Below are 12,418 nucleotides of genomic sequence, written 5' to 3' on the forward strand. Positions count from 1 at the left end.
ATGATGCTGAATTCAACTTTATCTTATTTCATCCTCGGAGCTTATTTTCATGTTGGAAACATAAGATACTTGTATTTTGTGGTAACTGTTTTGCTTTACTTTGTAATTATTTTTGCCAACTCCTCTCTGATTGTGGTTATCTGTATGAACAGGAGTTTACATGAGCCCATGTACCTGTTTCTATGCAGCCTGTTTGTAAATGAACTGTATGGTAGTACAGGGCTGTTTCCATTCCTGCTGGTTCAGATCCTCTCTGACATTCACACTGTGTCAGTACCTCTGTGCTACCTGCAGATTTTCTGTATTTATTCTTATGCCAATGTTGAATTTTTAGACTTAGCCATCATGTCATATGACAGATACCTTGCTATCTGTCATCCTCTACAATATAACACATATATGACATCTAACAAGGCAGTTCTTTTTATTTCTGTAATATGGTTGTACTCTTTTGTTAAAGTTTTAACCACAATATCCTTAAACATCCGTTTGCCTCTTTGTGGAAACATCATCAACAGTTTGTATTGTCAGAACTACCTTGTAGTGAAGTTGGCCTGTTCTGACACTGAAGTGAATAATATCTATGGACTGTTTGGTGTCGTTCTCACCATCATAGTTCCTCTGCTTCCAATTGTCTTTTCTTACTTGAAGATTCTCAGAGTATGTTTTTCTGGCTCTAAACAGACCAGACAGAAAGCTGTCAGTACCTGCACACCTCACCTTGCTTCTCTGCTCAACTTTTCTTTTGGTTGCTTCTTTGAAATAGTGCAGAGCAGGTTTGATATGACCAGTGTTCCCAGTGTGCTGCGGATTATCCTGTCTCTGTACTTCCTCATCATTCAACCACTTCTGACTCCTATCATGTATGGACTGCAAATGTCTAAATTAAGACAAACATACAAACATCTCTTCTGTTATAAAATGTCACCTGGTAATAGAGACATGTGTAGGTAAATAAAGTATTACTGGCTCACCCTGAAATCGGATGATTAAAAACATGCAGTTGAGTATGGGAAAACCTGAATGTTGAAATGTTAAACCCATCTATTGTGTCTGATCTAAATGTACAGAAGAAATTAGGCAACAGGTAAATAAGTCTGGCAGACTTATCAGCGCAAAGTTTCCTAAAGCTCTCTTTTGACTTTTGGATTGGATTTGGATTTTGGAGTCAGGTTTCAGAGATCCCAGCTTGTTCTTGTAATAGAAGTGACATTATTACTGACACATGTCAGCTGTGAGAGCGGGAAAGAAGACGTTAAAGCAGAAGTAAGCGGAATGTTTGTTGTTAATATAAGTCTTAAATAGTTATATCTTCCGACAGCAATCACTTTTATAGAGTGTTTGGTCTGAAACACGGGTCTGTCAGTCACTCTGCTCTGCTGTAAGCCGAGGAGAAAACTTTCCTTGTATCCTACAACCTTTATCCAATGAGGAGAGAGAACGGCATAAAGGGGCGGTCCTCTCTGTGTGTGCAGCGTGAATGTGGTGACGTAGGGACGAGGGCGGGGACTGCTAACTCCATCGGCTGACAGAAAGTTAGCCAAAACGACCGGATCGCTTACTTCTACTGTCACCTGGTTATAGAGACACTGTGTAGATAAATAAAGTATTACTGGCTCACCCTGAAATCTAATGATTAAAAACATGCACCCGAGTATGAGAAAACCTGAATGTTGAAATGTTAAAACCATCTTTTGTTTTTGATCTGAGTTTACAGAAGAAATGAGGCAACAGATAAACAAGGCTGACAAACTTGAGAAGAAAATTAGGGATGCACGATGATTATCGGACCGATAAAATATCGGCCGATTTGGAGAATTATTACGTCATTTTTTATCGATCCGATGGGTAAATTTCAACCGATAAAAAGATCAGATAAATTAATTCAATTTGGGAAAATTTGCCGGCCAAGTCGCCGCGAAAACAGGCCCTGGCGCGCTAGTTACGTCATCTATTCGCGCCATATCAGAAGGACCCAAGCCTGGCTTCGTCACTGCCTGACAAATAATGAGCATGTCTTCACCTGTGTGGTCGTTTTTCACTGTGGCGGAAGATGACAACAGCATTGCTGTTTGCAAAACTTGTTCAGCGAGGATTTCCAGAGGAGGAAAGAAGACCTCGAGTTTTAATACAACAAACCTCACAGCTTATCTTAAAACTCGTCACCGCGGCGAAGCGGTATTGAAAGAATACGAAGCAGCCGCGGTAGCAGCTAGCTGTGCTAGAGCCAAAACAACAACACGGCGGAGTGTGGATGTCTCCATTGAGCAGGCGTTTGACAAATGTAAAAGCTTTGCAAGAGACAGTGAAAAGAGTAAAGCCATTAACGACAGAGTGATGGAATTCATAGCGCTCGACGACCAGCCTTTTTCTGTCGTCGAGGACCCGGGCTTTCGTAAGTTAATAGCACATTTGGAGCCACGATACACCCTCCCAAGTCGCCGCTTCTTTTCGGATGTGTCCCTCCCTGCCCTCTATGACATCGTTGCCACACACATCCACAACTTACTCAACAAAAATGGACTACACGTAAGTTTTACCACGGACATATGGACGTCGGATGTTAGTCCGGTCAGCATGTTAAGCTTAACAGCTCAGTGGTTTGATCAAGATTTTAACATGCAAAAAGCAATGCTGCACGCACAGGAGTGCCCCGGGTCGCATACAGGGACAATGCTATGTCAAGCTTTTGAAACAATGCTCGCACAGTGGAAAATAAAAAAACAACAAGTGCATGTTGTGCTCAGGGATAATGCACGAAACATGGCCAAGGCTCTAGAGGAGTGTGGGCTTGCCAGCTTGGGATGTATGGCACACACTCTGCAGCTCGCTGTAAATGAGGCTGTGCTGAGCCAAAGAAGCATCACAGACTGTGTTTCCATCAGCAGGAAGATCATTGGGCATTTCAAACACTCCCAACTTGCCACCTCCCGTCTTCAAAACTTACAAAAACAACTTGGCATGAAGGAGGCAAGGCTTCAGCAGGACGTACCAACAAGATGGAACAGCACGTTCTATATGTTGAGAAGCTTACTGGAGCAAAGACGAGCCCTTGCAGCATATGCAGTAGATTTTGACTTGCCTGCTTTTCTGACCCCATACCAGTGGACTTTACTTGAAAACATGCTCACTATACTTGACCCCTGTGAACAGCTAACAAAAGACATAAGCTCAGCTACAGCGACCGCAGCGGACGTCATCCCCTCCATTGAAGCCTTAAAACGCCTGTTAAATAGGACTGTTCCAACAGATCATGGAGTTAAAACTTCAAAGACCACCCTTTTGCAAGCCATAGAGCAGCGTTTCAGTCACATCTACACAGAGTCCTTGTTTTATCTTGCTACAATCTTGGACCCTAGATATAAGGACTGCTATTTTGACCAAGCAACAAAAAGGGAAGCGACAGAACTGTTGCAGGCCAAGGTGAGATGTGTAGCATCAGAAGAAAATGTTGAAGAGCCAACAGCGAAGAAAAGCAAGACAGATGACAACAACAATGTTTCCCTGCTGACTATGTATGAAGAAATCCTTCAAGAAAACAGCACAAAAGAGCGGAACCAAAGCCCGACAGATCAGCAGGTAATTCATTTATTGTTTTAATTAAGCTTTGGATATCTCTGATAAAATAGACCAAACAACAGTAATTTTAAATATATAATTTTGTTTTTGTTCTTTGTTACTGTTCTACTACTTTAGATTCAAGTCTATCTCTCAGAGCCCACGATTCCTCGACCCGAGAGCCCCATGGAGTACTGGAGAGGCAACAAAACCCGGTTCCCGGACCTTGCCTCACTTGCACGGAAATACCTGTCCTCTCCTTGTACCAGCATAGACAGTGAACGTTTGTTTTCTGCTGCTGCAAATGTCATTGATGAAAAAAGAAACCGACTTGGATGTGAGAAGGCAGAAATGCTGCTTTTTGTTAAGAAAAATCTCCCACTGATGCCCTCACCTAAAAAATAGAAAAGACATGTGAAAAGATAGTTTGGGGGAGGTTAAGAAATGTTGTTGAAATAATTTAAGTTTTCTATTTTCAACTATAAGATTTCAGAGAAATCTACTATGCCCAAAAGCATTAATATTCTTCTTCAACCTTTGGTTGATGATGGTTTATTTATTTGATTAGATTATTATTTTTGTAATTGAGGTTGACATTTGTCAATGCATATAATTTGATAATTGAAAAACATTTGTCTGAACTCCACAAATACCTTTGCAGATGAACCCTGAATTCTGCTAATCAGTTTTGAAGGGATGCACTGTTTGAATTGTATTGTCTTTTGCTGCTGTTATTGTTATGTACAGCAAATGACCAAATATATTTGTCTGATGACATGAAAAAAATAAACATTTGAAGAGCCAAAAACATTTAGATTTCTTTTTAGACCAGAGCTACTAAAATATCAGTTTTTCATCACTGCATCTTGCACAAACTGCAGATCATATGAAGAGATTATATTGAATATAAAAATATTAACATATCGGTTATCGGTATCGGTATCGGCCATGAGAAGCAGGAAATTATTGGATATCGGTATCGGTTGTAATTTTCCATATCGTGCATCACTAAAGAAAATTACTTCTTAAACCCCTTTCCCACTGGCCAAAAAAAAACAAAAAACAGTTTAAACCTGCTAACAATCAGCTTTTGGTGGCAGTGGGAAAGGCGCACCGACCTGCGTTGACACGACTCGACAAGCGATGCGGGTTAAACATCACGCCAGTCGCGTCTCATATCACGTACCAAAACAAAGCCTAGTAATGATAAACAGACTGAAGGTCCCTCCTCATGTCCAGTCTGAACTTTATCTCAGTAATTGCTTCTCTGAGTTTAAGGATCTACCATTTGTTTTTAAAGCACTCAGTGGATCAACATCCCCATCATTTGCCTCGAAAACAACTCTGTTTATACTGTTTATACTGTACACTATATGAGTTCAGTGGTGTCTCGTAAGGATTCGAGTCATGTAGTCATGTAGTCATAGATATTTGATTGTTTTTTGAGTGTTTGTTATTAGGGATGTCTGGTAGGCTATTGGAAATTTGCCAATATCCGATTTTGTCCAAAATTAGAATTTTCGATTCCAATGATAACCGATACCGATATGCAGGCTTTTCCCCCCCAAATACGTAACAACATATCTCCTGTCAGGAATGAACACATTACTGTATGATTATATCTATTGTGATGCTTCACTGGATGCATTCCACAAATTAACATTGTTTATTTGGTTACAGAGACTTTTATTTATTTAAGCAGGCTTTTAGTTAATGTGTTAAATTGTTTTATTCATTATATTTTTATGTTTTTACTGTTGTATTTTATTGTGAAGCACTTTGTGATTTCTTTTCCATGAAAAGTGCTATATAAATAAACCTTACTTACTTACACACACACACACACACACACACACACACACACACACACACACACACACACACACACACACACACACACACAGACGGACAGACACACATGCACACAGAGACACAAAGCCTCTGACTGACGGACCAAACCGCCATTGAATACACTGTACGTTGTACTGCAGCGCACGCTGATTGACTTGACTGGGGGTGCTGCATTACTGCAACGTGTGCAATGGCGACGATCGGAGCAGAGACGGATTATGAGGAAATCTGGGAGTGACTGAACAGACACGTGTGCTCTCTGTCTGGCTCATTGAAACAGCTTATTTTATCACTGGATGTTACAAGTGACAGGCGAACAGCCAATCATGTAATAGCTGTGTAGCTCGGTTGCAGCACCATCGCCATGTGTGTCTGTAGTAAGAACACGTGGTAACACTTTACTTGAAGGTGGCGTCATAAGAGTGACATGACAATGTCATAACAGTGTCATGACACAGTCATAAACGTGTCATAAACATTAAGTCAATGTCATTAAACATTTATGACTGTTGTCATTAAGTGTCATTCGTTTTTGTAATGACAAGTTGACATTATTTTGGTTGTCTTGGTTATGACACCTTGACATTAATCAAGGTGACATAACCAGAAGTCGTCTTTGTCATGACAACTTGACATTAAATTTGTTTGGGATGTCCTTATTATGACAACTTGACATTACTCAAAGTGACATTACCAGAAAAGGGCCTTGTCATGACAACTTGACATTAATGAAATATTTTCTGTTTTGTTGACATAATGATTATTAATTAGATGTGCAAGGTTACAGAACAAATCTAGCACTTGGTCATTGTTGTTTGACAGGATGTGGACAGGATACCCAAAACTGACTGTCATGACACCATTATGACAGTGTAATGAAGAAATTCTCTGACCTCAAGTAAAGTGGTAGCATTTTTATTTGTCATTAACATATCATGAAGGATAAACTGACTGTCATGACACAATCATGACAATGTAATGAAGATATTCTGTGACCTCAAGTAAAGTGGTAGCATTTTTATTTGTCATTAACATATCATGAAGGATAAACTGACTGTCATGACACAATTATGACAATGTAATAATTTTTTCACATCACGTAAAACAGAGATCAAACATTTTTGAAAGCTTGAAATTATAAAAAACAATTATACTGACAATAAATAAAAAACAAATATATAATAACAGTGTCTAAAAACCATTAAAAAATATATAAATAAATCATTCAATTTCCAGGTGGAATTTTATGTCAAGGCATGCCTTGACCTCAGCTGCAGCGCTGCAGTTGTAGCCGGGACGGTCTGCAGGCCCCGGCTACACTGGTTTTGTTCTGACCCAGGGGTGGGTTCACACTCAGGTTTATTCCTGTATGTCTCTGAGCCGAAGAGAAAACATTTATCGTATCCTACAGTTTTTATCCAATGAGGAGAGAGAACGGCATGCAGGGCTGTGTGTGCAGCCAAGGAACGCCGTGAATGTGGCGACGTAGGGACGAGGACTGTTATGGTGCGATCAAGGAAACTCGTATTTTTCCGACCGTGAAGTGGTACCAGTTCGATCTGGTACGAGTTCACCGGTCGGAAGTTACGAGTGGCCGTTATAGTGACTTTCAAACATGGCCAACGGCATGCAGTTTGCTCGCTATAAACTACCCAGATAAATGGCCAGTAAACAGCATAGTGTTGATCGTCTCTCCCCTGGTGTCCATAATAGAGGATCAAGTCCAGCAGCTCCAAGCAAAGGGCATCTCAGCAGCCTGTGCCGGGAAAGACTTTGAAACAGACAGTAATATTTCTCATGGACAGTACGCCATTGTCTTTGGAACAGCTGAAACCTTCGTTTGCAGCGACTACTGGAGAAAGGTGTTTCACACCCCCCTCTTCCAAAATCGCACCATTGGACTTGCAGTGGATGAAGTACACACTGTTATTCAGTGGTGAGTAGCATAACCCATTATGAACTATCCTCTCAATTTAACTGGACCATCACATGTTTAATAATCATTTTTCAGGATATTTCCCTTGGTGTTATTGTTCACATATACAGAAAACAACTTATTATTGTAAGATATGTATGTATTTATGTAATTACATACATACATACATACCGTTGTGCTCATAAGTTTACATACTCTGGAATATTTTGTAACTGTTTACCATTCATTAAGGAAAACATGAGTGATAAGGCAAAACATTTTTTATCTTATTTTTAATGGGATTCAAATTAAACTGTTGAGACATCCCGAAGTAACACAATCATTTAAAAAAAAAAAAAGGTCATCAGAGAGAAATCTCTGATGATGAAAAATCTAACACAATTGTGTGATAATAAATGGCTTCGCCCAGCCACTAACTCTGAATAAAAAAGTTTTGTTTCATTATCAATTATATTTTCTGAAATGCAGACATTATTTCACAAATTCTGTCAGGGTACACTTTTGAGCACAACTGTACATACATCATGTGTGTATAAGTATGTATAAGTCTCTGTTTCTATTTTTGATATTGCTTTTCTTTGTTAAAAAGGGGCCAAGGAAAAGGAGGTGCAGCACCATTTCGTAAATGGTGTGGACTTGTTGGTGAGCTTCGTTCACTTCTCCCCAAATCTGTGCCAATGTTTGCCACAACTGCAACAGCGTCAAAGAAGACCAGGCTTGACATAATGAAACAACTCGGAATGCAAGGCTGTGTTGAAATTTCACTGTGTCCTGATCGCTCCAACATCAGGCTTGCATCAAAGAGGGTCTCAGCAAAAGCAGTTGACACATTTGCATGGTTGTGTGAGGAACTCAGAGTTAAAGGACCAAACACAGAGACACAGACTGTTCTTATCTTTACGCAGATATTTTCAAACCAGAATTGGCAAATAAATTTTGGCATCCCTTAGGCGCGCCTGACATGTCAAGTAATAGGTTGGTGGACATGTACCATTCTGCAACCCCTGAGGATGTCAAAAAGGACATAATCAACTCCCTCGGAGATCCATCTTCCACTCTTAGAGTGGTTATTGCCACATCTGCACTTGCTATGGGAGTTGATTTCAAGGACGTCCACATGGTGGTTTACTACGGTGTTCCAAACGATATCGAGCAGTATATGCAGGCCATAGGTAGAGCTGGGAGAGATGGTGCACAGTCCCACGCCATCATACTGTACCATGGCAAACAATTACAAGGAGTGTCTGAACAGATGCGTGAGTATGTCATGAACAGGAAGACATGCCGGCATGTCAGTTTGTTGCATCTTTTCAATGAAGAGCAGACAGAGCCGACTCATCCTGGGCATAGTTGCTGTGATGTCTGTGCTCAGTCTTGTCAGTGTGGTGACACATGCGATGGCAAACCAAGTCATGTGGAGAAACATGCCGGAGAAGACCCGTTGCCCAGGCAAAGAACTGTCAGTGATCTACAAAAAGAAGAACTGCAAATGCGCTTGCAGAACATTGTAGGTGTGATGACTGAAAAAGTACCTTGCAGCAGTGTGTCTGTGTATAGTGCCATTGCCACAGCAATTCCAGACTCCACTCATGAGGAGTTGATCAAAGATGTGGTAGATAATTGCTGTACTTTGTTCACATTGAATGACATTTTTATAAAAACTCAAGTGAGCACTTTGGACGATGCACAGTTTATCTTGAAGGTTATAAATGAGGTCTTTAACGACATAAAGCAGCAAGGTGGGCCCACTGATGAGGACAGCATGCATACAACATTGACTGGTTTTGGCGACGATAAATTGAATGATTGATTGAATGGAGTAGCTGTCTTAATGTCCGCTATGTGAGATATGAATATGTGCTGCCCAGATTTCATACAGGTCCTGTAATGTGAATTACATGAAAAAAAAGAGAACTGTTGAATAGTCATGGTTCTGTAATGTTTTTACATACATTACGTAAAATGAAGCTCTGATTAGTAACATCAGCAAATAAGTGATACTCTTTCACTCTGCAAGTGTAAGATCCAATCTCATGTTTATAAGCTGAAATCTGCCTCCCCAAGAAAACAGCATTAAAAAAATGAGACAATTAGGATTTCAATATTTTATTACAATCAAATCATGAGGTAGTAGAGAGGGAGCACAAGGGAGAAAGGGGGAGACCCAGATCTTCAGGTCATCAATGGTTGACCTTTGCTTACTATAGAGGTTCTGCAGCAAAGATGGATTGATTGATAAATTTAACAATGTTTTTTTTATGGGCCATGATTCGGTGTTCATTTATCCACTTCTTGAGTTCTGGCATTTTTAGACGATGGAGAGGGTTTGCTTGTTGGTTTCTGAAGGAGAAGTATGATCTTCCTGGCTGATAATGGAAAACCTTGTGTTTATGCAGTACTTCTGTCATTACAGTGATGTCCATGTCTTTGTTTGGAGTTGTGTGTCGGCCAGATTCTGGTCTAAGGTCACAGCCTCGGTCAAAGGAGTCCACAAAATCCTTCATCTCACCAAGAGTTTGGCTCATCGTTTGTGCTACTTGAAAATTGATGTTGGCACCAATGCATGAAATGCACTTCTTTGTGTAGAGGACATAATGTTCACAATTTAGGTCCATGGCGATGTTGTGTCCTGCATGTCCGGTGGTGTTGACTGTGCGGTTCCACTTGAGCCTGTGAGCCTCACTAGGACTCAGCTGGGCATGGAGGTCAAGTTGGAGTTTGAGAGCCTCAAGGCTGTAGCGATGACGGCCTGCATCTTTGAAATGGAGCATTTTAAACTTCCACAGGCGACAAATTCTCTCTCCATCTCCCTCTTTGATAGCATCTTGAAAGTCACGCTCTAGCATGGCCACTTTCAGGAATGCGCTGTGGTAATTAAATACCCCATCTGTTCTTGCGTTAGAGTTGCACTTTTGTGCCATTGTTGTTCTTGTACTGCCATGATCTGTGAAAGTGAAATTATGAGCCTCTTGCACATGTTTGCTTAACTGTGATACATTTTGTAATGGTGGTTGACTACATCCCTCAAACAAACACTGGATCTTTTTCTGAACTTCTGTGTCTGACCGGCTTTGTGTGACTGAAGTTGAAGCTGGGAAGTTTGCTGCAGTGTGGTCATTCATGATGTATGTACTTAAAATGTCTGAAAGTATTGTATCAAACCACTTTTGTTTTTCTTCCAGTGATCCAAAACTGGCAGGTGGGCAGTTTGTTTTGAAAGAGTCTTCTTTTGAGTCCATACTGAAATAATGCAGGGTAGCTGTGATAGTTATATCCTGTATGAAAGTATCATTAGATCTGTAGTGGTCCCCGAGTGCTGATGTGCTGACATTCCTCCTGTTTATTTTGTTTCTAAGCTGAAATAATGTGCCAGTCTCTGAGTTGGAAGCTGTGTTATAAAACTGTTTGTAAATTAGGTCGGTGAAATTCATACTGCAGTGGAAGTCAGACACTGCAGTTATGATTCCTGCCTGCTGTCCGTGTAGTGTGTTGCTGTTCTCCATGTCCCGTATTGCCTTGTCAGAGTTTTGTTTTGTGAGTTGATCACCAGAAACTATCAGTCTGGCAGCAGGCTTATGTATCCTCTCCCCATCAACTTCAATGGGTACATAAGGGACATATTTGTCATTGATGTACTGCATTATTTCAATCATATCTTTAGCCTTCTTCTCATCAATGTCATGCAAGCCTAATGTTATCTTGGTCTTTTGTGCCATTACTTCAGAGTATTCATGTGGCAAATGCCACTGGACACAGTCTTTAAAAGCTTTGAAAGTTGGAATATAGGTAACTAGTACTCGAGCCACTAGTTCCTGAAACTCCAGTTGGAGCAACTTGCTGTCTTGTGCATTTGGAATAATTTGTTCGAATGGAATGTCGAGAACTGTTTTTGATGTTTCTTTAGGAAGATGGGCTGCGCTGACACGCTCCTGGTTTGCTATCATTATAAGCCAGTGGTTGTCTATTGTCTGCCTAGTTATGGTAATTGTGTGGGGTTTGATGGATTGATCCAGGTTGTCTATTGTTATCTGGTAAGGTAACACTGAGGATCCCTGAAGAGTAAAGAGAAATGCATTTAAAATAATATATATCGATAATATATAGTGATTACTTCTTGTAATATGACAACAAGTTAAAGTATAAATATATTTTCCTAACATAATTGTGAAACTGAACTTTAAATACAATGTACCTTAAAATGGGACAAAAAAGTTAATGAAATAATCTAAAATTCAAGCCCAATTTACCTGTGCGTTTGAAGCAGATGGGAAGAGGGCTGGTGTTACCCTTCGACTGTGAGACTGTCCTGAGGAGGCACTCATGACTCTCTGTTCATCAGCTTCCTCCTCATTCCTCCTAGGTTCCACCTGCTGGGGAGTTTCTCTTTGGCAGGTGTTTTCCTTCCACAATAGGAGTTCATCATCGAAAGACTTTCCTATTTCTTTCACTTTCTGAAGTGTCTGTTTGTGGGACACACAAATCCCCTGACTTCTTAAACGCATAAAACAACGTTTGGTGGCACCTGTGTGTCTCAACACTAATGAGTTGTGCACCTACATGCGCCTTGAACGGGCATGAAATATTAATGCTCCTGCCATGGCTGCAACTCGTTTCTTTTTTTTTCCTTCTGCGGTTTCAGTTGGTGTGTTCCCACCTAGACATACGGATGCAGCACATTGTAGGAACTTGAAAAATGTAGGTGCTCCAATACGCCATTCCTCCACTGAGTCTTCCCAGATGAAATTCTTTAGGGACTCAATGGAGGTGTTCCGTAGCACTGAGCCGAATTCAGGACGTGTCACCTTTGCACATTCTTTCTTTATGTTTTTCATTACCTCTACCACGACCAAATCATACAGTTCTGGAACAGCTGCTATGAGATGGGGCAGTTTGGTGAATTTTCCCCGTGCCGCATAGTATTTTATCCTTCGAAGATTTCTTTTTCTGCTCCTCTGCTTTAATTTAGAAGCCAAAGACATTGGTGCAGCAGAAGATGTTTCTTCTGACAAAAACTCTGTCTGTAGATTAAGTAGACAAGTAGCACAACATTTATAAATGTAACATACGGTGACA

The 12,418-nt window shown here is 40.5% G+C and overlaps 1 protein-coding gene across 1 annotated transcript; it reads left to right on the forward strand.

Annotated features, from left to right (window-relative positions):
* On the forward strand, positions 1-954 carry LOC146976086 (olfactory receptor 11A1-like). The gene has a single exon (XM_085794646.1). The coding sequence runs from the start codon at positions 1-3 to the stop codon at positions 952-954; it is 954 nt and encodes a 317-aa protein (XP_085650772.1).
* Positions 955-12,418: the final 11,464 nt, after the last annotated feature.

The sequence above is a fragment of the Trachurus japonicus genome, chromosome 13 (assembly GCF_045865225.1).
Source record: "Trachurus japonicus isolate A0001 chromosome 13, Traja_1.0".
NCBI classification, from domain to species: domain Eukaryota; kingdom Metazoa; phylum Chordata; class Actinopteri; order Carangiformes; family Carangidae; genus Trachurus; species Trachurus japonicus.

What these genes read in the sequence shown, in the direction of transcription:
- LOC146976086 (XM_085794646.1), top strand. Translation starts at nt 1, where the DNA reads ATGATGCTGAATTCAACTTTATCTTATTTCATCCTCGGAGCTTATTTT.